Below are 26,556 nucleotides of genomic sequence, written 5' to 3' on the forward strand. Positions count from 1 at the left end.
TCTATTTATTTGTTTGCATGCTTATATTTCCCCTCCCACTGGAATATAAGATCTTCAAGGGCAATTACTCTTCTTCTATACTCCAGTTTGCTCAATAAATAATAATTTAATGACCAGCATCAGGACCTGGTGGAATGGAATGTACATCAGCCAGAGACCCTCAATTTGCAGCAGCTAGATGTGATAGCTGAATGTCACTTTGGTTGTCAAATCTTAAGGAGGGGGTGAGTGCATTTTTATTGTACGTGAGTTAATTGTATTGTACATATGGGAGAGAGAGAGAGAGAAGAGAGAGAGAGACAGACAGACAGAGAGAGAGAGAGAGATGGAGAGATAGAGAGAGAGAAACCCAAGAGGGCGAATGTAATAGGCATCTTTCATTTTCATTTGCCAATATAATTTTTCTTTCGTCTGTAGCACCATCCTTTCTTTGAGGAATTGCTCCTATCCCGGCCATAAAACTATCTAAGAATGCAGAATTTGGGGAGATGAGATTTTTTTAATAATCTTTTACATTTCATTTGTGGTTAGAATATTAAGATTTTCTATGTATTTTTGCATCAGTTTTGATCATTACATTTTCATAGCACATCATTGATTATGATACATCCATAGATGGACTTTTCCCCCTTCTCTGTCTCACTCTCCCCATTCCCTCTCTTTTGCTTCCTGGCATCACCTGCATCAAGTCTTGTCTTAGGCTGTGCATTTGGGGACACCAAAACACTCATCATCACAGTCTGGGACATGTTTGATGTGGACACAGAGTAGGATTAATGGTGGAACTTCTAAGTCAGCCTCCCTCCTGCTGGTGGGGATGCCTTGAAGAAGATTGCACTATGGATGAACACAAAATGCCGTACTATTTAAGAGCTGTGACACTGGGGACACCTTAAATATGAGAACATTGTGAGAAGAAGCATCCTTGCTTGAGTTCTGAGAAAGCACCATGGCATGGATTGGCAGAGATCTGTATCGGTGGCAGTGGATGGGGGAGGTGGTCTAGGTGTCAAGACACCAGAACAGGGTGGTCATGTCAGAGCCCATCTCTTCAAGACCAGCATGACTTCAGCACAGTTCTCAGCATCATAAGCTCCCTGCTAACTGCCGGTGGAGCACTGACACCGGGGAAGTGAGTCTGGCACAAGGGACATCTCTGAGTTCCCCTCTCCCAGCAGGTACCCACAGGTAGAGGATGAGTAGACCTGATTCCTGGGGAAAATATAAGCAAACCTTATATATTTGAAGGTAGAATTATTGAAGAATATTTGGGGAAGAAAAGGACTTTGTGTTAATTTCCCACCTAGGAGATCAGACTTATAATTTGGGTTTTAAAGGAAACATGAACCTATTTTATCATCATCGCAAGTTGGTAAAGTCTGGAACATATTTTACAACCCCACTATCAACAATTATTTAGTCCAACCTTTCCCCAAACTCACTCATTTGCCTACTATCTTAACAATATACCGTTTGTACTGCTAGTTACCTAATATTTTTCTTTAAACCAACATATTTTTAAAAACTTAAATACCCACTTAAGCTTCATATTGAATAAAAACAACCATGAAATTATTGATTTGGTGCTCCCTATATATTTCTAACACATATGAAAATAAGTATATAACCACTAAAGGAAAAATCACCTCAATCTAGATGTGGTACACACATTACAAATTGGGAAACACTGATTAGACACAACTATAAATTACCCTGACTCTCTTATTAGACTTCTAGTGTATTACAATGCCCTCTACTTTGTGAGCACCTAATTCTCTGTTCATTTATATTGGGTTATAATTGTTCCACTAAGTTTGTTTCTCACAGGGTACTTGGGTGTTATAATTTCGAGTCTTGACATTTCTGGAAGTCTCTCTCCTTTGTTCTCAGTTTGGCTGCAAAATTTTAATGTCATAATTCTTAATCTACAGGATTATTTACACATTGCTCCATTGTATTCTAATTTTTAATATTGCAAACGAGAACTCCAATGCCAGTCTGAATTTCTTTCTGTACTGAAAATTTATAGGATTTTTACACTATACTTGAAATTCAGAAATTTTACCAGATGTGCCCTTGGGTGAATTTTTTTGCAACACTTCTGCCCAGGACTCATGAATCACTTTAATCCATAGCTAAAACTCTTTCAGCTCAGGAAATCTCCTTTCATTATTTTGTTAATTGATATTTCACTTCTTATCCATTCTTCTCTCTTATGCTATGACTCCTCCTGCTATATGAATATTGGGACATTATATCTATCACTCTCTTATTTTTTTTAAATTAATTAATTTATTTTTGGCTGCATTGGGTCTTCATTGCTGTGTGCGGGCTTTCTCTAGCTGCGGCGAGCGGGGGCTACTCTTCGTTGCGGTACGTGGGCTTCTCATTGCGGTGGCTTCTCTTGTTGCGGAGCACAGGCTCTAGGAGCATGGGCTTCAGTAGTTGTGGCACGTGGGCTCATTAGTTGTGGCTTGTGGGCTCTAGAGCGCAGGCTCAGCAGCTGTGGCGCACAGGCTTAGCTGCTCCATGGCATGTGGGATCTTCCCGGACCAGGGCTTGAACCCGTGTCCCCTGCATTGGCAGGCGGATTTTTAACCACTGTGCCACCAGGGAAGCCCTCTCTCTTTCTTTTTTTAATCTCATGAATTTATCTTTTTGTCTGTGTTCTGAGAGGATTGTATTAATTCTTATGAGTTTACTGATAATTCACTAAATCAGTTTTCAATAGTATATATGCTGCAGTCCTATTTTATTTGGGGGCTCATACAATCATGTATTCTATTTTCAAGTAGTGTTCCTTGTTCTCCTAGTATCCCATCTGATGCTTCTTTTACCCTCTGACATTTCACTGAAACACAAACTTGAATTTTTCAAGTTGGCTCCTGTTTTCTGTAATAATTCTTTTTGATAAAAGCCATTGGCTCTGATTGATCTGCTGGTTCCCTTTTTGAGACTGCTTAATCTCCTCAGATGACTGAGGGGATTCATCAAATCAAATACATGTTGCTATTTATAAATATGAAAGCCTGTATTGAACAGGATCGATAGCTCTTCTGAGTGCTGGCAGCAATCGCCACAGGTCCCCATAAGCTTTCCCTCACGGGTCCCAGAGTATCTTTGCCTCCAGCCCTGGCTGGCATAGTGCTGTGGGCGCCAGCATCTGGACAGACTCACAAGCAGGCCCTGCCTTTGTAAGATATCCAATCACACTAGGTTCATTCTTCCAGAAATTCTCAAGACTTCTGCCTGGTTGATGTTGTTCTTCCTTTATAACAGTGGTGTTTCAGAGCTCTTTCTTCTTCTTATTTTTATTATTTTCATCATTTCAATGAGATTTGGGGAAGTTACTCTAAGCTCAAATTATTATCTTGAAATAAAACCCGCGTGGCTTCCCATTAGACTGAGCCTGATGTAACTGGCTCTGTGGTGCCGGCCCGAAGACCTCCAGCTTCCTATGGCCAGTGTTTACATCTCTTTGCCTGAGACCTTTCTCTGGCAGCCCGAGCCCACTGCGACTGAGCACGGCAGGTCAGAGGTACTGGAATGTAATGCCCCTCTGCCTTTCAATGACTGGTGGATGTTGGTGTATAAAAACCACAGTTCCTTGTCCCTTAGGTGGGAAACTCTGAGGTGCCTGTTCTACACTGGATCCCAGAGTTCTAAAGGGAGAGGATGATCTGGTCACCCGCAGTGGTGACTAGATGCCCCCTTTAAAGCCTGCCTTCCCTTCCCTATCTCACTTCCCCATTCCCCTACTGGTGTATCCTGGGATCACCTCCCACATAAACTACTGGCAAATGAATCCTCATCTAAGGAGGACCCCAAATCAAAACACTGACAGTGTGGCAAGTTTTTTTTAGAAAGTTCTGTCTCCTGGTGTAGAGAATGAACTGGAAGGGAGAAGCTGTGGGCCAGGAGATCAGCATGGAGATGTGAGACGCAGTCCTACAGAGGTAAGACAAGGGCCCGCTCTTCATCTCAAAGGAGCACCAACACATGCAACAAAGCAAGAGTGCCCCGAGATATTTTAAAAAACACTTTGGGGGCTTCCCTGGTGGCGCAGTGGTTGAGAGTCCGCCTGCCGATGCAGCGGACACGGGTTTGTGCCCCGGTCCGGGAGGATCCCACATGCTGCGGAGCGGCTGGGCCCGTGAGCGGTGGCCGCTGAGCCTGCGCGTCCGGAACCTGTGCTCCGCAGCGGGAGAGGCCGCAACAGTGAGAGGCCCGCATACCGCAAAACAAACAAACAAACAAAAAACCACTTTGAGATTTGGAAGAAGTAACCACCATAGAAATATCCAGACTTTGCTGAACTTCCTCGCACCTACTTTACATCTCATTATCATTGTTGCTGTTATTGCTAAGAAAGCACTCAGAAAATAATTGTTGAATGAGTAAGTAAATGACTCCTAGGCTACTGGTTGGCTGGTGGCACCATTCCCCGAGAGAAGGATCAGAGGCGAAGGAGCAAGTCTGGAGGAAGGGGTGGGGCCGGCAATCTCCTATGAACATATCAGATAACAGGGCATTCTGGGTCCTGCTTGGAACTCAGGGTGCTGGGCAGGCTTAGGCAGGGGAATAATCAGATTATTTCACTGTCATTGTGGCACATGCTCCTGTCAATCAGAAGGAATATAGCCCCAGTGCCAGAGCGGAATCATGGAGCCCGTACTGGGCCAGATGATAACATTTTAGTTGTAGGGTTATGCGGAGGATGAGCAGAGGGGCAGGGGAGCCAGGACACCCAGGGGCTTGGGACAGTGGATATTCAACAACAGGTACAGCTGCACTAGTGTGTACAGGTTGAGCCAGAGCTCTGGGCTTGAAGGCAGACAGAGAAGCCAGGCAGATTGGAGGACGCCATCCAGCAAGTCCAGAGAAGGGGCCCCCAGCTCATCTTGAGAGACATCTAGGGCAGGCCAAGGACAGTGAGTACTTACTCAGGGTCACAACCCCACTCCCAGAGCTTCTAACAACTTAACTCAGTGGAGAGTAGTTTCCTTTACTACCTCTATTTTACAGATGAAGAAACTGAGCTGCAGGGAAGTGTTGAGTGTAGGGTATGATTTTCAGTAACTTACAGATGATTACACAGCTAGTGGGTGGCAGAGTCCAAATTCAAACCCAGACAAAGGCCTGTCTACACTCGACTGCCCTGTAAGTTGGAGTACAAGATGGAAGACAAAGGGGAGATCAGCCAGTGGTGATCAAAGAACTTTGAGGATGCTCAGCGGTATCTTGGTGACTCAGGAGCTCAAGGAATAACCAGAGAGGTACTCCCCCAGCGCTGGGTTAGGCAGGGATTGCACACATACACTTGCCCCAACTGGTAAGGTCTTTGAGGAGTTGGAGGAAGAGGAGGTACACATGGGATTTGAAACAATCCGTGGCAGGAGAATAGGCTTGGTGGATTTGAAAAGTGGGGCACCATTTCTCCAAATTCAAACGTGGTGCTGGCTACAAAAGCATTATTGAAGAAGTATCTCTGAATGGATGAATGAATAAACAAAAGACCTGCTTGATCTTTCTCAAACACAGAACTGATCCCCATCCCATATCTCAGCTTCTTAAAATCTTCCCAACCCGCTCCACCAGCAGCAGGATGAAGTCCACATACCTTATCCTAGAATTCAGGGCCAGCATCTACCATCACATCCCCTACACTCAGCCCTTCCCTGCTGCTGGTGCTGGAATCTCTATCTCTCTGTTTGGTCTTTTTCTCAACCTCTTGAGCCCTATTTTCTGGTCATTGCAAACCTCCTCACATTATGGGTGGAGGAATTATTTCTTTTGCAAAACTCATCTTGGATGGAGCTGCCACCCATAGTCATAGACACACAACACTAGTGGGACCAACCAGAATCCTTTTCAGGAATTAATATAGTCCCAGAGGGGAGAGGGAGTCTTCTCTTTCCTTTGAGGCCACCCTCTGGGGTCTGGAGTAACGTAAGCCTGGAGCTATGAACGACCCCTGGCACACGAAGGAATCTTGTTCTCGCTGAAGGGAAAGAAGACACATACAGAGAAAAGCAGAAGCAAGACAGACAGACACACACAGAGAAAAAGAGAAACAGACTAAGTGACGATGTTGCTTGAATCTCTTGGATTCCCTGTCCTTCTTCCTGGTTTCATGAGCTAATACGTTCCTTTTTGTTGTTGGTTGTTTTTTGGCTTATGAATTTGCCTTGTGTTTCCCTCACTGATCGCTATTCAGCTGGACTGCTGCCACTCCCTGAGGTCCATGCCGTCTCCTACTTGCACTCCCTACAGGTTCAAGCAACATGGTCCAAGCCATCTAAATGCAGAGGGTGCAGGAAATTTGAGACTGGCTCTTGTGATCCATTCTCCTCGTTCCCTCGCTTCTTCTGAGGCACCACCGCGCAGCCACGTTGACTTTGGCAGAGAGCTTGCCCTGGACTTCCCCCTTCATTCTGTGTCTCCCCCAACTCCCCTTCCTTCCCAACTTCTCGGCTCCTTCGTGCCTTCCAGAGTCTGCCTCCCCCATGGAACCTGGCCCCTGATGTGAGTGGATATGGGACAGCCACTTCTGTCTTTCTGCTTCTGGACAGGGGACCTTGGATGGGAGTCCACAATATGGACTCAGAGCAAGTACCCCAAGACCTCTTGCACTGTAAAGACTACTGTGACCTCTCTTCCCTCCCCTATTATGCCTGAGAGCGCTAGCCTCCTCCCCAGCCTTGAAGGACATTCAGGGATAAAGTGAAGGCTGGAGACCTTTCAATCATTGCATTTCACTTGTGTGACAAGATCTAGGTGTGAAATACACCAGGTGTTCAGAGGAGGAAGCATGACAAAAGGTAGGCAGGTTCAGAGGACGGGGGGATGTCACAGAGGAAGCAGAGTCTGCATTGGCTGTTGGCAAGAGAGCCAGGCTAGACCTAGAGTGGCTAAGGCTTTCCCAAGACGGGGCAGGGCACGGACAGCAGCCTGGTAGGGGGGCCCATGTGGCTCACTTAAGTATTCACGAGGCCCTCAGGCTAGTGGCCTTTGGCAAATGACAGGAAAACTGATGTTCAGTGAAGGGCCTTGAATGCCAGGCCCAAGATTTTGACTGTCATTCTCAGAGTCTAACCAGGACTGGGGTTGATGCAAGGCCTCTTCTGGGAGGGCCGGTTGGTCATACCCTCCTTCGGTGCACAAAGAGGACTGAGAAGCCAGGGCATGAATGTCAACCGCCTTCCTGGGGTCAGCAAAAGGGGTCTCCCCTCTTTTTGGCTCCCCCAAACCCCAACACCACCCTGTGCCTTCTGTGGCCCACGGCCGCTGCGGGCTCTGGCTAAAACGGAAGGCACCTTCTTTTCATGACCTCAGCACCCCCTGCCCCCCTCCCCCCTCAGTTCCTGTCCATGCTAGGCACCCCAGCCACTGGGTAGGTGAGTGAGTCCCCAACAATCCCTTCTGGGGCTTTCCAACCTATAACTGTCTTCATCCCATGACTCAGATTTTCACTGCTCTTCCATTTAGGAAGCCCCTAAGTGGAGGTTCTGGGCTGTCTGCCTTTATTTGGTCCTCCATTTCCTTCCTACCTCAAGGACTATTAGGGTGGATTCACTTCGCTGAGTTTCTGGGCCAGCCCAGCTGAATGGGAGGAAATATCCCAGCATGCCACTTGCCTGGTGATTCTGTTTCTCCTGCAGCATCAAGCCAAGAGCCGGAGAGTCACAGCCTGGGAGCTGGGAGGGAGCGAATAGGCAGCCTTGTGCAGTTGCTCCTTGAAACGATCCTGGGCACTGGAGTGAGATGGACCCTGGGCCTGAAACCAGACCCACCATTCAGCAGCCTTGTGACCTGGAACAAGTGACTTCCTGAGCCTCAACTTTTTTTTTTTTTTTTTTTTTCATTTGTGAAGTAGAGATAAAACTACTTACCTTGCAGGGTTATGAGGAAAGATAAATGGGACTTATGTTAAGTCTGATATTTAGGAACTGAGAGCTGATATTACTTATTTTATCCCAACCTCCTTGAGAGAAAAAGGCAGATTTGCCCAAAGTCATGTGTTGAGACACAGTTGATCCTGTTTGTCACACTGGGGCTCTTCTGCCCCCACTGAGTGGAAGACAACAGGCAGGAGCAGAGGAGCATGATGGGAAAATCTTCCTGTTCTCTGATCATCTCCTGAGGGGTAGCACAAGTGGCAGTGACAGGGTTAGCAAACCCACCCCAGGGCCGCTTCCACATCACTGGTGAAGAATAAAGGAACTGGGGGAAAAAAGTCAAACAGAAGAAAGCGCCTGGAAAAGATGTTTTTATGTTCACTTACATGGAAAAAAAAGAATCAAAGTGTACAGCATGAAGGTATACGTGTCTCAGAAAATTCATCCTCATGAACCTGTTTGTTGAATCGCAGTTATAATTCAAGCATTGCCAAATGGAAGTTATAAAATCAGGGTGGGGTGTGGGGAAAGGGCCACCACAGGAAAGGTAGTAATTATGTGCTATTTCTTCTCTAGTTTCAGATCATTGGGAGTTTAAACTTTTCCAGCAAGTCATTTATATAAACAGATACCATACTAAAATACGTTGTGTCAAAATATAAAACTCCTAAAGCAAGATGGCAATAATATTTTAGGAAAAAAAACATTAAAGTCTGGTAATATCAGAAAATACAAATCGGATCATTTTGAGCAGTTCTGTTTCTCTGTATGAATAGCAGTTGCAAACAATGGATGTATATTAAAGAACAAAACATTTGGTCTGCACATAACTTAGAAAGGGGTACACTTCTAAACACTGACTTTGTAAGAAAACATGAAGGACATCTTACACTCAACAACGGTTAAAAGAAGGAAATCACTTTCTGAAGGATGCAGTGGGCAGAGTGCCAAGGCCTTTGTTTTCAACTTGCTGTTAACCGTGTTGGGATGTGTTTACACTGCATGGGTTTCCTGCAGAATCTAGCACCAATAGATGGATCAGATTTTATCTTTGATCTGAGTCCTTTCTGTCTTCAGTTTTGAGTGTATTGAGGTATGTTTTCTTTGGTTGCTGTTGTGATGAATGTGTAATAAAAAACTAATATTTACAACGTTTAAACATTTTAGATTTCAGTGTCAACTCTTCACATAAAAAAAAAAATTGGAAAACTCTTAAGAATCATGGGAAGGTCATTACTTCCTCACATCTGTCATGAAACTGTTTTCGATACACAGAACAATTAGCCTATTAGCACAGCTGTATGCTTTCTGGTCCAGAATCTTCCCCGTGCTCAGCGGGGAGGCCAAGCCCATGACTGCCATGTCGGCGGTTCGCCACGCTTCACAGTACTGATCCACGAGACGGACTCCGTGGGTGCTGGAGCCGTGCCAAACAACCTTCTGGGGCCTGAAAAGGAATTTTGTTGTGTTACTTTTTGAAATGACCCTTCTTTGTGGCATATCTCGGTGAGCAAATTGGCATAAGTCTAGTGAGTCAAGTCAAACTCCTGAACCCTCCAGGGTCTGACTGCACATCACCTCTTGGTCTTTATCACTGTTTCCAACTTTCTGAACACACTGCATTCCAACCATATCCAGCTTGTACTTGCTCTGAAATCATACTCTCTGCTTTCGTGAATCTGAACCTTTGCTCATGAGGCCCCTTAGTCTGGAATGGCCTCGCTTTCATTTTCAGTGATTCCTTCTCATCTTTCACAAGTCCATTAAACGCCCCCTCTTACAGGAAGGCTTCCTGATTCTCACCACCAAGGAATAATGACTCTTTCCTCTGTGCTCCTACCATCTTATCTGTTTCTCCATTTTCCAATGACAATATTACGTCTAGAATTGTAGCTAGTCTGTGTCTATCTTCCCACAGACTACGAGCTTTGAAAGGAGAGGGGCTGTGTAGGTTTATTACTGTGACTTCCAGGCCTGGCATTAGGCCTGGCATAGAGTAGACACTGAGGAAAAGTTTACTGAGTTGTTCTATTCTTAAAAGCATACATAATTTTCAAAGAATTAGAGTGCAACTCACAGTATAGGGTTAAAGAATCACCATGAATAGCATTACTTACCACTTATTAAGTGCCTACTGTATGCTAGATGTTCTCACACTTACCTTTTAATTCTCACAACAGTCTTATCCATATGGATATGATTATCCTGCTCATTTGACAGGTGAGGCAACTGGGGCTCAAAGAGTGGAAGTGCCTTGCTCAAGGTCCCATATTAAATTACTGGACCCAGGTCTCCTGGTTCCACGGCCAGGCTCTCTCCATGGCCCCTGGCTGCCTCATTGAGGCTTTACGCTGGCAGCACCCCAAAGGAGCAGCTGATAAGGGCATCCCATTGTTAGACTGTCTCCTAAAACTATCTAAACTAAACTAAACTAAGTATATCATATGATATACTTCAAGGGCTTCCATCTCTACTTACCAAGAAGGATCTGTCATTACGTCTCGGCCATCAAAGGAATATATTGGAACATGTGTATTGAACTGACCTCCATGGCCAGAAAAAATTGAGTCCCAATTATCAAAAAGTACTTGGCCCTATGGAGACAAAATGCCATGTTAGAATCATACAAACAGCCTGCAAATATTTATCCATTCTTCAAGGCCCAGAAGTCCCTAACCCCAATCCCAGATCCTGGACAGAGTGAGAACTCAGGAAATACTTGTGGTTTGATTTTATAATCTTTCCTTGAACCCTTTTGGCTTTACGGTCTTATTTCTTGAGGTAATTTCTTTTACTATATGTGTATAAAGTCTCCTCCCTATCAAAAGTGTGTTTTAGGTTTTTATCATTGCTATTTTTTTTTTTTTTTTTTTGCGGTACGCGGGCCTCTCACTGTTGTGGCTTCTCCCGTTGCGGAGCACAGGCTCCTGACGCGCAGGCTCAGTGCCCATGGCTCACGGGCCCAGCCACTCCGCGGCATGTGGGATCTTCCCGGACTGGGGCACGAACCCGCGTCCCCTGCATCGGTAGGCGGACTCTCAACCACTGCGCCACCAGAGAAGCCCTATCATTGCTATTTTAAATGTATATACTGAGCTTCGAATTTGTGCCAAGCCTTGTGCTAACCTACAAGTGGATGATGTGGAGATGAACTTCTTACTCCTTTTCCTTCGGTTATTTGTATTCCAAGAATACAGTCTAAGTGGATGAATGTGGTGGAACAGAACCTTGGAAGACGGGATGGGAAGTGCTGGGTGTGGGGTCAGGATGGACTTGCCAGCCTCAAGGTTCCAAACTGGAGTACTGGGGTTCACAGGGACCAAAGGGTCTTGAAGCACCTTTGAGGTCTGGTTAGGGGTCAGGACCCAGGATGTGTGTGAGCAGCAACAGAGCTGCCCCTTGTAGCCTTAAAGAAGTAGGCTATTTCCATGGTATAACTGAGGGATGATGCGGGGCCCTGCCTTGCCAGTGAATGAGGGCAGAGAAATATCTGAGGGTACCAAACCAGGGTGCAGGACAGAGTGGCTCTGCTTTGGGACCAGGGCTCACCAGCTGTTCTCTGGTGCCCCTCAGCCAGTGCTCTACAGAAGGCATCCTCAGGTGGAACTAAGAGGGGGTCGAGGAAACTAATTCCAGTTTGTACTGACTTTGAGTAAACTGCTTTCTCCCTGTGAGCCTCAGTTTCCTCAACTGACAAACAGAAAAGAATAACTCCCATTTTTATCGGGTGTATCTATTAAGATAATGGATATGAAGTGCATTGTAAACAAGCACAAAAGCTGTATAAATGAAAGAGGTCATTACTATCCCTCCTGTCTGCTCCAAGGGTCATAAACCATCCAAACAGGAAGGGCCATTGTAAATATAAGGCAACTGAGGTGCAGAGAGGGAAAGTAACCACCCAAAGTCACACAGCTAATCAGGGCCTTGAAACAACATACTTCTGATGATGTCAGGAGTGGCAACTGCCTCTAGTCCCCGTGGAAACCAGTCCATCCAGGAGGCAATGGGAACGATATTTATTTTTACCTTAAGGTTCACTATTGGAAGGCTATATCTCTCGGCTTTCCTCACAACTGCAGAGAGATCTTGCAGATGGGAGGATAAGAATGCTTCGTAGGTGGACAACAGTCCTGCTGCCCTGGCCTGCTGGAAGCACTGAAAATCAGCTCGAATGTCCCCAGAAAATGGCGTGTTCAGAGCGACCAAGTGTAGCTGAAAAAAGTGAGAGAAAAGACGGTGCAGTTGAAGAATTAAAGCAAACTCCAACCCCCATAACCTTCACATGTTCCTAATAAGATCCCAGACTTGCTGCAACGGAAGGCACGCTGGAGGTCACCTTACTCAACCTCTACCTGACATTGGAATTCTAGCCCCTGCTGGACCATCTCCAGGGAAGGAGAGCTCAGGTGTCCCAAAGCAGCCTGCGTCAGCAATCTGAACAGCTCTAAATAGTAGAAATTTCTTCCATATATGAGGAAAACAAAACAAACTAAAGCACTTCAGAGATCTGAATCCAGCCTGCAGGCAGGCCATCTGTGGGTCTGCCCCTCATTGAGTTTCTAGGAGGTTTTTAAGCTGGCTTTGGTCCTAGATCTCAGAGCTACATCAAGCTATCTGCCTCCTGCCCTTTCTTCCACCTCCTGAGTAGGCCTGGGGCTGATCATGAGGGACCAGAGGGAAAAGGCATTGAAAGGAGAAGGTCATGACATTTATTACTAAGACTGCTGGGATAGACCCTTTTGGAAACTAGGGGTCATACAGTAATTCTAGCCTCACATTCCTGCCACCTTTGTCAGGAGCCCAAATAAAAGCCATTCCATAATCTGCTTTCTCCCACTCTTTCTCTCCCCAAACCCAGCCTTCTTTTGCGGCCCTCTCTCCCAGCCCTTTCTGCTGTACCCTCGGAATTATACTCAATACTCAAGGGGTAGTCATCTCCCTCCTCAATCTCATGTCAGGAGTAACTTTTATCTCATTAGCATAGAGCTGGTGCAGGACCCGGGCCCATGTTGCCAGAAAAGGAAAATATTGTTAAATATCTTAAACACGTCTTCCTCCCTCTTATGTGTCTGAAGACTGTGGCACCCGAGGGAAGAGGCCCTATGGTCTCATCACCTTTCTGCTGCTGTGTTTCTGGGGGCTACACCCAAGGGCAGTCGCAAGAGGCCCTGATGGACTGCGCTTCCCTGATACCAGGGGACACCTAGGAAAGGGGCAGCGGTGAGTGCAGGTCTCCCTGCCACACCTCCAACCCCACCACCTCCACCTCTCCTTCTTTAAGGAGATGCACAGAGAAATGTCTGCAATGATGGCTGCTTCTGAATGGTGAGATTGGGGGCTTTTATGTTCTCATGTTTCTATACCTTTAACCGCTGGAACATTTCTATCATGAATAGATACCATTTTTATGAAGACAGTGACATTTCCACAATCAAACATTAAAATGGCTTTTTGAAGATGGTTGTAGTTGTGTAAAATTATAAGTGATTTACTATTTTCTTTCCCATTCTTTTTTTTTTTGGCCGTGTTGGGTCTTCACTGCTGCGCACTGGCTCTCTCTAGGTGCGGCAAGCGGGGGCTGCTCTTCGTTGCGGTGCGTGGGCTTCTGCTTGCGGTGGCTTCCCTTGTTGTGGAGCATGGGCTCTAGGTGCGTGGGCTTCAGTAGTTGCAGCACACAGGCTCCGTAGTTGCAGCACATGGGCTTAGTTGCTCTGCGACATGTGGGATCTTCCTGGACCAGGGATCCAACCCGGGTCCCCTGCATTGGCAGGTGTATTCTTAACCACTGCACCACCAGGAAAGTCCCCTTCCCCATTCTTTTTATTCATTGTCCAAATTTTCTACAACGAATATGTATTGCCTTAGAATTTATAAAAAAATTTTGTAGCTACTGCCCTAACGTCTCCCCTCATAACTAAGCTTTCTGAAGGGTTACCTATAATTGCTTCTCTATTTCCTCACCTCCCATCTACTCTGCAACCAACTAGAATCTTGTTGGCATCTCTCCATGCTACAGAAATGCTTTTCTCTAGTTTCTCAATTTGAACAACACCTTTTAGTCCTTTCAGTGGGCCTCTTGGCAGCATTTGACACTGCTGGCTTCTATCTTGCTTGGCATTCTTTCTTCCTCTCTGGCGATGGCTTCCCGGTTTCCTTCTCGTATGTCTTCCATCAGTTCCTTTTTGTTTTTGCTCCTCGCAATCCAATCTCTTCTCACCATATAGATTCTCTTTTGGGAATCCTACCATCCCCAAGACAATTTCCATAGCTCTGCTGAAAACTCCCAAGTCTGTATCTCCAGACCAGACCCACTGCAGGGTTGCAGACCTTCTGATGCTGCTTCCTCCTGCTGCTCTCCACTCAGATATCCTACAGGTACTGCAGGCTCACCAGGCCCTACATCAGTTCCTGCTCGGTGGATGGCAGCACTAAAGGAAACGTGTTTCTGGTGTCCGCCAAGTCTATGCCTTCTTCTTTGAAAGTGTCCCCACAATACTTGCTAAACAGAGTGGCCTCAGGCCATTCAATTTCATTCTCTTGGCTGCTCTATTTTTTTGTTTTTACATTTAAAAAAATTGGGGTATAGCTGCTCCACAATGCTGTGCTAGCCTCTGCTGCACAACGAAGTGAACCAGCCATGTATACACATATCCGCTCCCTCCTGGACCCCACTCCCACCCGCCTCCCATCCCACCTACCTAGGTCACCACAGAGCACTGAGCCGAGCTCCCCTCACTACACAGCAGGCTCCCACCAGCCATCTATTGTACACATGGCAGTGCACATACATCAATCCCAATCTCCCGATTCATCCCCTCCACCCCTTGTGTCTACACATCCACTCTCCACATCTGCATCTCCATTCCTCTCTTGGCTACTCTTTTTTTTTTTTAATAAATTTATTTATTTTTGGCTGCGTTGGGTCTTTGTTGCTACGCACGGGCTTTTTCTAGTTGTGGCGAGCGGGGGCTACTCTTCGTTGTGGTGTGCGGGCTTCTCATTGTGGTGGCTTCTCTTGTTGCAGAGCATGGGCTCTAGGCATGTGGGCTTCAGTAGTTGTAGCACACAGGCTCAGTAGTCGTGGCACGCAGGCTCAGTAGTTGTGGTGCATGGGCTTAGTTGCTCCGCAGCATGTGGGATCTTCCCGGACCAGGGCTTGAACCCGTGTCTCCTGCATTGGCAGGCAGATTCTTAACCACTGCGCCGCCAGGGAAGTCCCTTGGCTACTCTTGATTTGACTGGGAGTAGGCAACTGACCCATGTAGACTACCTCTCCCAAGACTGAGGTGGTATTGAGCTCTGCAGCCGTAAGGTCCCATAGAGTTGAGGCCAGGATCAGTGCCATGGCAACCCAAGGCTGTGCGCAAGCTTTGCAGATGTAACCTATGTCTGTGTGCTGGGGTGAGGGTGGAGGGGAAGCAGGAGGAAAGACCTTTGCAGAGGCTGGTCTGTAGAGATACTAATAGCAGGAACAAGAGTCCACAGGCCCTGTTGTACTTCCTGCAATTGAGTTCCATGAGGTTCCTGCAATTATCTGAATAAAATCTTCATTTAAGCTAGTGAAGAAATAGAGTGAGAGTTTCAGATCTAAGCAACAAAATGATCCCTGGAAAAAAAAATCTATCACCACTCAGTTACCCAAGCAGAAACCTGGGCATCATTCCTGATCGCCCTCATCCTCACTGCCCCATACCCAACCAATGACCAAATTGTCACTCCTGCCTCCTTAATTTCTCTCCCATCTGCCCACTTTTCTACATGTTCACTGCTGTGATCCTAGCTCAGATAATACAGTAACTACTTAACTGTCTTTGGGTCCCTGGTCCTGTGCCCTCTAATCCATTTGTACATTATAAGCAAGGTAATTTCTCTGATGCCCTTCTCATATTTACCCTTGTCTTCCTTAAAATCCTTCATTGTTCCCCCACTGCCCAGTGGAAAAGGCCAAAGCCCTTGGCCTGGCTTTCAGGTCCTTGATGACTGACCTTGCCCTATACAGACTATACTTTTCCCTTACCTGCCTTGAACTCTACTCCTTCAGCAAGACTGAAATACTTGGAATTAGAGAAATGTATAGCACTTGCCCTTGCCTGCCTCTGTTCCATACTCCCTCTGCCTGGGACTCCCATTCCCCTCCCCTTACCTGGCTCTCCCCTGTTCTCAGCTGTCCTTCAGGTCGTGATTTAAAGGTCACCTCCTCCAAAGAAGGCAGACTTCTTTGACCTTCCTAACACTCCCAGTGCCCTGTGTTTGCCTCACCCAAACGACTTCTCACACTGTATTGGAATTACCTATTTTTTATTTGCCTCTCTGGCTAGTCTATATGCATCTTGAGGGCAGGAACTGTGTGCCAAGCATGGGGACTGGCACATGACAGACACACTTTCGGCATCTGTACAGTAAATGCATGAATTGTACTTACTGCAGGTCTGTCATAATTAGCACTTGAAATAGACGCCAGTGGAAGCTGAAGGTGATGAGACTGTCAGGTAAAAAAGGAAAAAAAAACCAGTCCTGAATATGCATTCAATCTGTTCTTCACCGTACATTAAGGTACAAGTGCAATGTTTCTTGAAAAGCTGCTTTAAACAGTTTGTCACGGTCTTTGGACCACTCTTAACTGTGAAGAGTTTCACACATGAACGAAAAATTATCCTCGGAAAGGGAGTGGATATTCTCCAGACTTTTAGAAAGAGTGCTGAATCAAGGAAGAAGTCCATGTTTTACAACGAACTCATTCACTTAATAGAGCAAGGCACCTCTTGAGAGCCTCAGCTTCCTCACCTGCAAAGTGGGAATGCTATCACCTGCCTCAAAGGGTAGCTGTAAGGTTAAAATAGTGGACAACGCAAGCTGCTGGTGTTCTTATCAGGCAAGGAAGTCTCAGTGTCAAATATTAAAGGGCTCTTCTAGATTGCTTATGCCAACCGTGTTTTCACAGATCAATAAACTGAGGCCAAGAGAAGGGAATTCCCTTGCCCAAGAGGGTTCAGCTACGACATGGGAATGGCAGATCTCCAGCGTCTGGGTCCAGCTCTCCCTCCAGCTGTTGTGAGAACGTTCTGTTGGCACTTGGCAATTTTGGGGCTTCTGCCAGATAGTGAACCATGCAGAGCTGCCTGTCCAGAGTCTGGAGAGCTTGATACTGGATGCCAAGGGGATTCAGCAAGTGCTGGTGAATGAAGGAGTTAGAGGTAAGGCAGGGAAACGACTCACATTGCTGGAAAGCGCAGGGGGGGGTGGGCTGTCATCCGGAATGGGGATCAGTTCTCCCAGCTTTAAGGAAAAGAGCACGTTGAAAATGAAACATCAACTAGAAACTGTTCGCCTATTTTCAAATCGGAAAAATGGCATTTACAGGAGTAGAATGTTATTTTTACAGGGTACTTGGAGGCGGTTTGTTAAAGAATTACCTGCAATTTTTTCCAACCATCTCTGACACGAATGAAAAACTCGGTGCTGTCCTTCAGGTAGATGAATGTCCCTTCTATGACCAAATGGGCTTTCTGCAACATGTCAGCCATGTTGCTAAATGCTGTAACCTGTCAGATAATTTCAAATTGCAAACATTGCGGTTATCATCACAGCGATGGCCCAATTTGAAAAACTGGCCTCTCTGTAAAGTCAAATATGAGCCATCCCTTCACAGCCAGGGGAAAGTCTTATTGTGCCACAGAGAGATATATAACTTCATTAATAACCAGAGGACTTTCTTTCCGATAAAACAAAAACATGCATTACCTTGAAACACAAATCTCAATTACAATAAACAAATTAAGACAAAGAAGATAGTATCCTGAGAGTTCAAAGACATTTAAAAACTGTTAGCAGAGTTGGCTCTGTTGGACGTTGGTACTGGCAAAATCATGGGTAAGTTTTCCCGCTTCCATTGGTGTGAGCTGCACAACGGCACCGACATCGTTACATGTGTTTTGTTAGCTCATGCTGCTGCAAATTGCTTTTCATTTGGAGTAAGAAATGTAAGCGAGTGAGTTACTCTACCCACGTCTTAAATCTTTTTTGCCTGGCTGGGTAGTTCCAGTATTAAATACACAGCAGAAAATGGGGGTCTGTAACTTCTCTGTCTAGAAAATTGCCAAAGATCAGACAGCCATCTCGGCCTAGCCAGGCACAGGCATAAAAGCTGGAAAAATCTATCGAGAAGTGTCAAGCCTCAAGGAAATATCAACCTTTTCAACTGAGAAGGATTATAAAAACTTAATTTTCACCTAGCTTTGAAGATGACTTTGTGATTAAAATGACTCAGGCATCCCCCAAAGGTACCAAATATCGAAATTCCATCTACTGTTGGACAGTTCTTCATCTGGCAGCCCAAATTTCCAAATAAAATCTATCAAAGACCAAAGAGCATTCCTAGGGCTCCTGACACCCTAATGAGGTATTTGTCCCTTTTCTGTGCATCACAACGATCTCTGTGTGCCATATCCTGCTCCAATGATCTGCAGGGTAACAAGGTACAAGAGACATCCTTCGGTAGAATGGAGAAGGCTGCATTACCCAGGGGAAATGTAACCAGCACAGGGCCTCCTGTGATGTTGTTTACGGTCTTGTGCCTGTGTTTTCTGATGTAATATGATTGGCTCTTGTTACAGTTTAGTCAATTAACGATTGGAAAGGTGGAACTTAAATCATAAATGATTTTGTAGTCTGTATCTTTTTACTTAATAAGTCGTCCAAAGAGATAATAAATACCCTGTTTGTGAAATTATACCATTTCTATTGTCATGGAGGCCTAACTCCAACAGAGAAGGTGTGCCAGCCCCTAAACACTGCAGCCAAAGTTCTAAGGAAACCCATCCAAAGCAGAAGGATGAAGACACACTGATGATAATACTGACCAGGTTCCTGGATCCGGGAAGCCCTGGCTGTCCTGGAGGGCCAGGTGGGCCTGGAATGGCCACAGCTAAGACAAAGCAGAAAAGAGAAGTTACAAAATAGCATACTCTCTGCAAAATGCCTCCGACGTTCAGCTGGTCACCGAGGGGAGCGTTCACCACCCCACTCATAGTGCTGCAAAGTGTTGCACCTCGTAGCCGAATCTTAGGAGCTCTGTGCCCAGCATATGACTCAGCCACATAGACTGGTTTGGGGGAGAACTGAGATTCTTGACTGTAGCCCTGGATGAAGTCATGCCTAAGACTTTCCAGTTTTATAAGTGAATAAATTCCTGTTGTTTCAATTGTTTGTATAAGTCAGTCTGAGTTGAATTTTCTGTCACTTGCATCCAAAAATGCTCTGACTCATACAACTTATTTCTCCCAAGAGACAAACAGGTAATTACTGAACAGAGGAAGCAGGCTCAGAAAGAAGAAGAAAAGGTGCTGGGCTACAGGGGGGCAGGGTAGGCCAGTGACAGGGGCCCTGGCCGTCCAGCCAGGAGACTCAAGTTCCTGATTTGTCAGTTCTCAGCTGTGTGATCTTGGGGAAACAACAAGCTCTCTGAACCCCAGCTTCTTCATCGGTGAAATGTAAACAGGTACGTCTTCACTAGCCTGTGTTGAGAACTGAGAACACAAACTAGGAATGTGCTTTGCAAATTGTATAGCGTCCAACCAGAGATTCTTACCTTTTGAGGAGTCAAAATGCCCTTAAAAATCAAATCAAGGCTATTGCCCTCTCCCCTAGAAAAATGCACATATGCATATATGCAAGTGTGCGCGCGCGCGCGCACACACACACACACACACACACACACACACACTTCTACTTAGAATGTTAGTGGGATGATAGCTCCCTGAGGCACATCTTTGAATTTTCTAGGAGTTTATGGTTCCCAAATGAAGAGTCCTTACTTTAGGCAAACATAAAGAAATGTTATTGTAGCAATTCCGCTGCTCTCCTTCTACCTCTCTGATCTCCAATTCCCCCCCAGAATCTGCAAAACTCTTGGTAGAGTTAAGGATGTTTGTACAAGTCCCAGTAAAATTACTGTATGAGATTTTTGAGGTCACTGCAAATAAGCCTGTAGTCTGACACAGGACCTGAAAATTCATACACAGGTGGTGAATGTCTAGTGGAGACAAAGTCTGAGGACTTGGATTTGGACCCCAGCCATGCTTCTTCCTAGGATTTGTGACCTTGAGTCAGACTCAACCTCTCTGAGCTTTGATGCCTTCATCCATAAAATGAGTTTTATAATCTTATGCATTTCATCTCCCTCCTGGGGTTGCTGTTAAGATTAAATGGGATAGGGGCTTCCCAGGTGGCGCAGTGGATAAGAATCCGCCTGCCAACGCAGGGGACACGGGTTCAAGCCCTGGTCCGGGAAGATCCCACATGCCGTGGAGCAGCTAAGCCTGTGCGCCACAGCTGCTGAGCCTGCGCTCTAGAGCCCACAAGCCACAACTGATAAGCCCACATGCCACAACTACTAAAAGAGCCCGCGCACCTAGAGCCTATGCTCCGCAACAAGAGAAGCCACTGCAATGAGAAGCCTGCACACCGCAACAAAGAGTAGCCCACGCTCGCCACAACTAGAGAAAGCCCAGGCGCAGCAACAAAGACCCAGCACAGCCAAAAATAAGTAAATTTAAAAAAAAACAAAAAGATTAAATGGGATAATGGATATGGGAGTGTTTTGTAAACTGTGAATTGCTATATATTATGTGAAGGGTAATCCTTTTCAATGGAGCAAGGAGTCCTAGGGCCCCCTAGTTTAGGGCTACTGTTGACAACAGAGTCTCTGAATCCTGTACTCACCCTGCAATGCCCCTTCACCCCTTGTAATTCCTATGTATCCCTCAAGGTTGTATAGGCACCTATGGTTTTATCCACCCAGCACCTTCTCTCTTTACAGGACCAGCATCCTCACTTGCTCCTGAGATCTTCCCCTTCACCTCTATGACCATTCAGGTCCAGAAGGAGCTGTCATGGTCTCATGTGATCCCACCTCCTGGCCACAGATGACTGGTCCAAGGTTGGGCATCTGGCCCAAGACAGGTCAGTCAGTGTCCTTCCCCAGAACATCCCCACCCCAGGGCTTTTCAAACTAAAACTGAGAAACAAGGTCAAGATTTCTAGATGACAGTGGAAGCTGTAGGTTGTTGGTATTTCTCGCCATGCAGAGGATATGGTTTATGGTGAAGAAGCGTGATGCTGCAGTCAGAGAGCAGCTGAGCAAGAGATGGCCAGAGAATCCTCACAGGGACTGAATCCCTGGTTCCGGCTGCACCTGAAGTCTCACTGCATGCCTGCCCCTCTTACAAATTGCTTGTTCACACCCTCCTGCACATCCAATAAGTTTCCCTATGCACTTGAGCTAGTTTGAGTTCCATTTCTGTCACTTGCCCCAAAGTCACCTCCTGTGTAAAGTTCTCCCGGATGCCCCAGACATTGTAGGTCTCCCCCCAGGTGTGCTTCCACCACACCTGGCTCATGCCAACCCAAACAACAAAAAATGATGCATTCATGCTATTATTGCTGCTGCTGTTATTTTCCAGCATGGGCACAGTGGAAAGAACACAGGCTTCGGAGCTACTCTGATCTGGGTCCTAATTCCATTCATGCCACTTATTAGCTGTGTGACCTTGGAAAGGTTCCTAAACATCTCTGGGTCTCACTTTCCTCCTCTGTAAAATGTGGATGCTAATACTTTCCTTGAAAGGCTTTCTGAGAATCTAGTAAGATAATGTAGTAGAGTGACTGGCAGAGTGCCCGGCACTTGGTAAGTACTTGATAAATGGAGATTTTCTTCTATTTCACCCATTTTTCATTTGAGGAAGTGAGGTACAAGGGGTGAAATTTTTACATAGAAGGGTAGAATCAATGCTGGTCCTTAAGTCCCAGGCATTGACAAAGCAGCCAGGAAGCTTCCACCCACACGTGAAAAGATGTTCATCATTATTAGTCTTTAGGGAAATGCAAACCAAAACCACAATGAGATATCACTTCACATGAATGAATGATGACTAGAATAAAAAAGATATGATAATAACAAATGTTGTTGACAATGAGGAGAAATTGGAACCTTTTGTACACTGCTAGTGGGAATGCAACATGTTGCAGTCACTTTGGAAAACAGTCTGGTGGTTCCTCCAAAAGTAGAGTAACCATGTATATGACCCAGCGATTCCACTCCTGGGCATTATACTCAAGAGAACTGAAAACATACGTTCACACAAAACGTTGTACACAAATGTTCACAACAGCACTATTCATAGTAGCCAAAAAGTGGGAACAACTCAAACGTTCATCAGCTGCTGAATAGATAAACAAAATGTGGTATCTCCATACAATGGAATATTATTCAGCCATAAGAAGGAAGGAAGTACTGATACATGCTACAACATGGGGGAACTTCGAAAACATTATGCTAAGGGAAAGAATCCAGTCACAAAAGGTCACATATTTTGTGATTCCATTGATAAGAAATGTCAAGAATAGGCAAATCCAGAGAGACGGAAAGTAGATTCATGGTTTCCAAGATCAGGGGAAGATCAGGAAAAAGAGGAGAGACTGCTAATCGGTACAGGGGTCCTATTTAAGGTGATGATAATGTTCTGGAATTAGAGAGAGGTGATGGCTGCACAACCTTGTGAATATATTAAAAACCATTAAATTTTGCACTCTAAATGGGTGAATTTTATGGTATGCAAATTATATCTCAATTTAAAAAGAAAAACGAAGAGAAAGAAGGCTCCACCCAGGAAGCAGCCCTCTGTCGGATAGTGTGGCTCTGACGTGCCACCCAGGTGTGGTGACGCTGGGCACCACTTGCAGTACTGACCTGCTCCTAGGATAGCCGGAGGTCCTGGTGGCCCCGGGGGTCCCTGTGGCCCAGGGGAACCAGGTCTCCCAAAGCCAGGTGGCCCAGGCAGGCCAGGAGCACCTGGGGGTCCCTGGGGCCCGATGATGGTCTCCCCTTTCTGGCCCTGTCAAGTGCACAGTAACAGAAGAGAGAAAGCACCATTAGTCACTAGAAGTCCCATCTGTTCTTTTTGTTAGGACATTGATAAGAAGTCAGTAAACATCCTCTATTGTTATCATCATCCTCAGTCCTGGCACAAGCCAGGAGGTGGAAGACCTAAAGAGCGGTGGCCCAGTCGTTACGTTGAATGACAGCAGAGAAACCTAGGGAGCCCTGGACTCAGAAGGGCCCCTGGAGCTCATCTAGTCCAGCCTCGGCATTTCATAGATGGAGAAACAGAGGCCTAGAGAGGGGCAGGGCTTGCCCGAGGTCCCAAAGCAAATCAGCAGCAGAGCTGGAAGGAGAACCCTGGTCTCCTGGCTTTGCTCGGTCTATGCTCATGGCGAGTTCCAGGTCCAGAATTTGCTCCTGGTCCCTGAGGGTCAATGATCTGATCATAGTCTCAGTGGAGGCATAATTTGAACTTCTCTTTTGTGATCTGGAGAAACTTCTCATCCTAAGAAGACCAAGCCGATCTACAGGCTCCTTCTTTGATGAAATTTCAGAAGAATCAAATAGCCCCCTAAAAACATCTCCCTCACCTTCCCTTCTGCCTCTGTTATCTGATGTGTTTACCATTAACAACTCTTTGTGCTGAGTTTTCCACCGCTGATGTGAATAAGGCACGGTGGTGGGTTACCTGGAAGCAACCTGCGTGCATGTGGCCTTGGCTAGCTCCCTTTCCTCTGTGGCCTCTGCCAGGCTCCCCACCCATTAGCAAGTATGGGGGAGAGAGGCCAACGCCCAAGGCCTGCCTGCAGCCTGTGGTACTGTGACTGGCCTTTGCTCCCAGCTGCCTCGTCACACTGGGGGGCTTCAGGGAGCGCCGTGACTCCCCGAGGAAGGGGTGTGGAGGGGTCGCTACTCACCTCCAGGCCTGGACTTCCCGGCAGGCCCGGGGGCCCTGACACAGGGAAGCCGCTGTCAGAGTCTCCTTTTTCTCCTTTGATCCCCTTGTCTCTGTTCTCCCCCTGGAAGCAGAGAACATCCAGTAAGAGTCAGATGAACCAGTCTCTGACATAAGTCTGAGAACTTGGAAACACAGGCCAGATGTTGAGAAATGCTCACCTTCAAGCTGTTCAGAAAATGTCTCAGGTAAGTTGGATCCACAGCAGGGCCTGAAAAAGAAACGCTTTTTAAAAATCCACAATCAATCTCAGAAATTCAAACACCAAAGCCTCCAAGTTGGCAACCATGATGAGTTCCTAGCAGAAGTGACCCCACGTTGGTTTAGCTGACAGAGGGGGCACTGGGCTTGGAAACGAGCACTAGTTCAGATCCTGTGACCCTGTGGCATCCTAGGCTTGTCCCTGGTCCTCTCCAGGCCTCGTTCTGCAGATGAAGCTGGAACGATCAGAACTTCCAGTCTCTCTTGACAAAGTTCAATCTTGCACACGTGTTGCCCATGACTGGGTCTCTCTGGAATTCCATAGAGCTTGTGGACAGGGTGGTAATGTAATTAGCCTTACTTACTGGCTCAATTGGATTTCTCAGAAACAAAAATCAAGGACAAGATCCAGAACAAGAGTTGGGATACCTGGTGGTCCCTGCGCCCCCTGGTCGCCTTTTTCTCCTTTTGAGCCGGGAAGACCCCAGGATCCTTTCTCTCCTTTAACACCTGCCACCAAATACACACACATTAAAAAAAAAAAAAAAAGAGTGGAAAATCACCTTCATTCTATATAAAACATTTTTGAGACAAGATTTGAAACTCAGCCCCTTGAGCTAAGTCTACTCAACAACAAAGGCCTATTGAGGGTATAAAATCCTTTGCTACAGGATGGAGAGGCAGAGGTAGATGCAGCAGACACAATTCCTGACCTCGGAAAGCTCTCAAGGAGACAGACACAGTGAGGGTAGCGCGAGGCAGGATGGAATAAGTACCATCCTCAAGGTGCCAGCAGTGCATCATGGGAGCCCAGCAGAGGCTACAATTAACTCCCCTGGACGGCTTCATACACGTGGCCTGAGACTCAACACCAAGTCAAGCTCCCGGTCCCATCCCACCTAAGCCTGGGCAGCACGGTGGTGTAAGGGGAGGGGAGGACTCTCCGGGAGTGCCGCAGAGGACAGCTAATGGTGCTACTAAGTATTCCACTCGCAAAGTGCGGTACGCCACTCCCCACAGGACTTGTGAGAAGCAACCTCTTTATCTGGGAGAGGGGCTCAGAGAAAGCCTCCTGGGAGTACAGAGTTTGGGAAGGGAAGCAGTCCCCTTTCCCCACCTAGATGAGTGGGTGGACACTAGATCTTTGAGTTCCCAGGTCCCGAGAGAGATCAGCTGACCAATGTGTGCCTACACACTGGGGATCCAAGAAAGCAAATCGAGCTCCACCCCACCTCCTCCCCAAGGTCCACCTTGCACCAGGGGTAGGGAGAGCCTTGAATTGGATCTGAACAAGCAGTTTGAGAACAGCCTGGACTTTGTCACCAAAAGTGACCAAAAGCCCATGAAGCCAGATACCAGCAGGGACACCACCACCTAAGCAGGCCAGGAGTGACAGAGCCAAGCCAGAGGTCAGTACTCGGGGGAAAAAAAAAGGCCTTTCCCTGTTTAAACTGCAAGCGTTCAGACTTCTCAATCAAAAGGGGCACACATGGTGTGACAGCGTGTGTGGGGACAGGGAACCAGAGTCACTGCTTGCCTGCAGGCTCCCGTCTCCTGGCCTATCCCCACTCTAATGTGTGGTAGATAAGCTCCTACAGGCCATGAACATGCTGATGTTTACTGATCACTAAGAGCCAGTGCGTCTCACACTGCACTGTGTATACACCTCAGAGGGAGCTTGTGAACATGCAGCTCCTGGTCTAGCAGGTCTGTGATGAGGCCTGAGATTCTGCATTTCCAACAAGCTTCCAGGAGGTGCTGATGCTGCTGGTCCAGGAACGCTCTGAAGCAAAGGCCTTCTGAGCTCCCACGGCCTCCCCTGCATTAGCTCTTGGCATATTGCATTGTAACGACTTTTTAAAGAGTTTCACCCAGCAGAGTCTAAGGGCCTGGGTGACAGGAAGAGCATGGGATCCATCTGTCTCAGCCCAGTGCATGGGATAGCACCAGGCAAGGAGAAGCTATCAGTGGATGTGTTATGAGCAAACTAACATGAATGGAAAAATGGAGTGCAGCCTGCTAGCTAGGAGACTCAGCCGAGATGCACAGAATAGGGAGACGGGTGACCAGTCCCACAGCCTTTGTCCAGCTACCACCCTTCCCATGACACCCAGACAGATCTTCCTGACCACCAAGTCTACACCCAGCACTGGACAATTGGAAACCACCTCTGCAGACATAGGAGGGTCAGGAAATGTCCCAGAGAAACAAGGTGAAGACAAGAGTGTGTACCATGAAAAGTGATGAGTTCTGAATTTCCAGGATACGTGGTACCAACCTAGAGAGAGAGAGAAAGCCAAGGTCATACACTGCAACCCTGTTCTGGTGCTTGCATGCACAGGGAGACACAGTCCCCTGTCCTGGGGGCGAGGGGTGAGGTCATGGAGTCAGGCCTTCCTTGGGTGTTGTAGCCCCCAAAGGCCCTGAGTTTCCCGGTATCCCTCAATGCAAGGCATCCCAGGCCTTCAAGTGGGGCAGGGTCGGGAGGTGGGGGCAGGGAGGGCATCATGTAGCTGAGCTGGGCTGAGACCTACTGGCCGAACAACTCTGCAGAAGGAAAGCCCAAAGCTTTAAGACAAAAAGTCATGGCAACTTTGGTCTGGTCAACTGTGAGTGTTCTA

The 26,556-nt window shown here is 46.7% G+C and overlaps 1 protein-coding gene across 1 annotated transcript in view; it reads right to left on the bottom strand.

Moving 5' to 3' along the window:
• Positions 1–8,260: 8,260 nt before the first annotated feature.
• The window catches only part of COL15A1 (collagen type XV alpha 1 chain), a 102,682-nt gene continuing 84,386 nt past the window's right edge, over positions 8,261–26,556 (bottom strand). The window contains exons 30-41 of the mRNA XM_060013363.1: positions 26,168–26,213; positions 24,365–24,445; positions 23,896–23,945; positions 23,697–23,798; positions 22,648–22,792; positions 18,761–18,825; positions 17,315–17,443; positions 17,118–17,177; positions 16,324–16,383; positions 11,928–12,113; positions 10,377–10,492; positions 8,261–9,345 (exon numbers count right to left, since the gene is read on the bottom strand). Coding sequence (XP_059869346.1) covers positions 9,132–9,345; positions 10,377–10,492; positions 11,928–12,113; positions 16,324–16,383; positions 17,118–17,177; positions 17,315–17,443; positions 18,761–18,825; positions 22,648–22,792; positions 23,697–23,798; positions 23,896–23,945; positions 24,365–24,445; positions 26,168–26,213 — 1,254 coding nt within the window. The 3' untranslated portion in view covers positions 8,261–9,131. The remainder of the gene's footprint in view (positions 9,346–10,376; positions 10,493–11,927; positions 12,114–16,323; positions 16,384–17,117; positions 17,178–17,314; positions 17,444–18,760; positions 18,826–22,647; positions 22,793–23,696; positions 23,799–23,895; positions 23,946–24,364; positions 24,446–26,167; positions 26,214–26,556) is intronic.

Source organism: Delphinus delphis, chromosome 6 (genome assembly GCF_949987515.2).
Source record: "Delphinus delphis chromosome 6, mDelDel1.2, whole genome shotgun sequence".
NCBI lineage: Eukaryota > Metazoa > Chordata > Mammalia > Artiodactyla > Delphinidae > Delphinus > Delphinus delphis.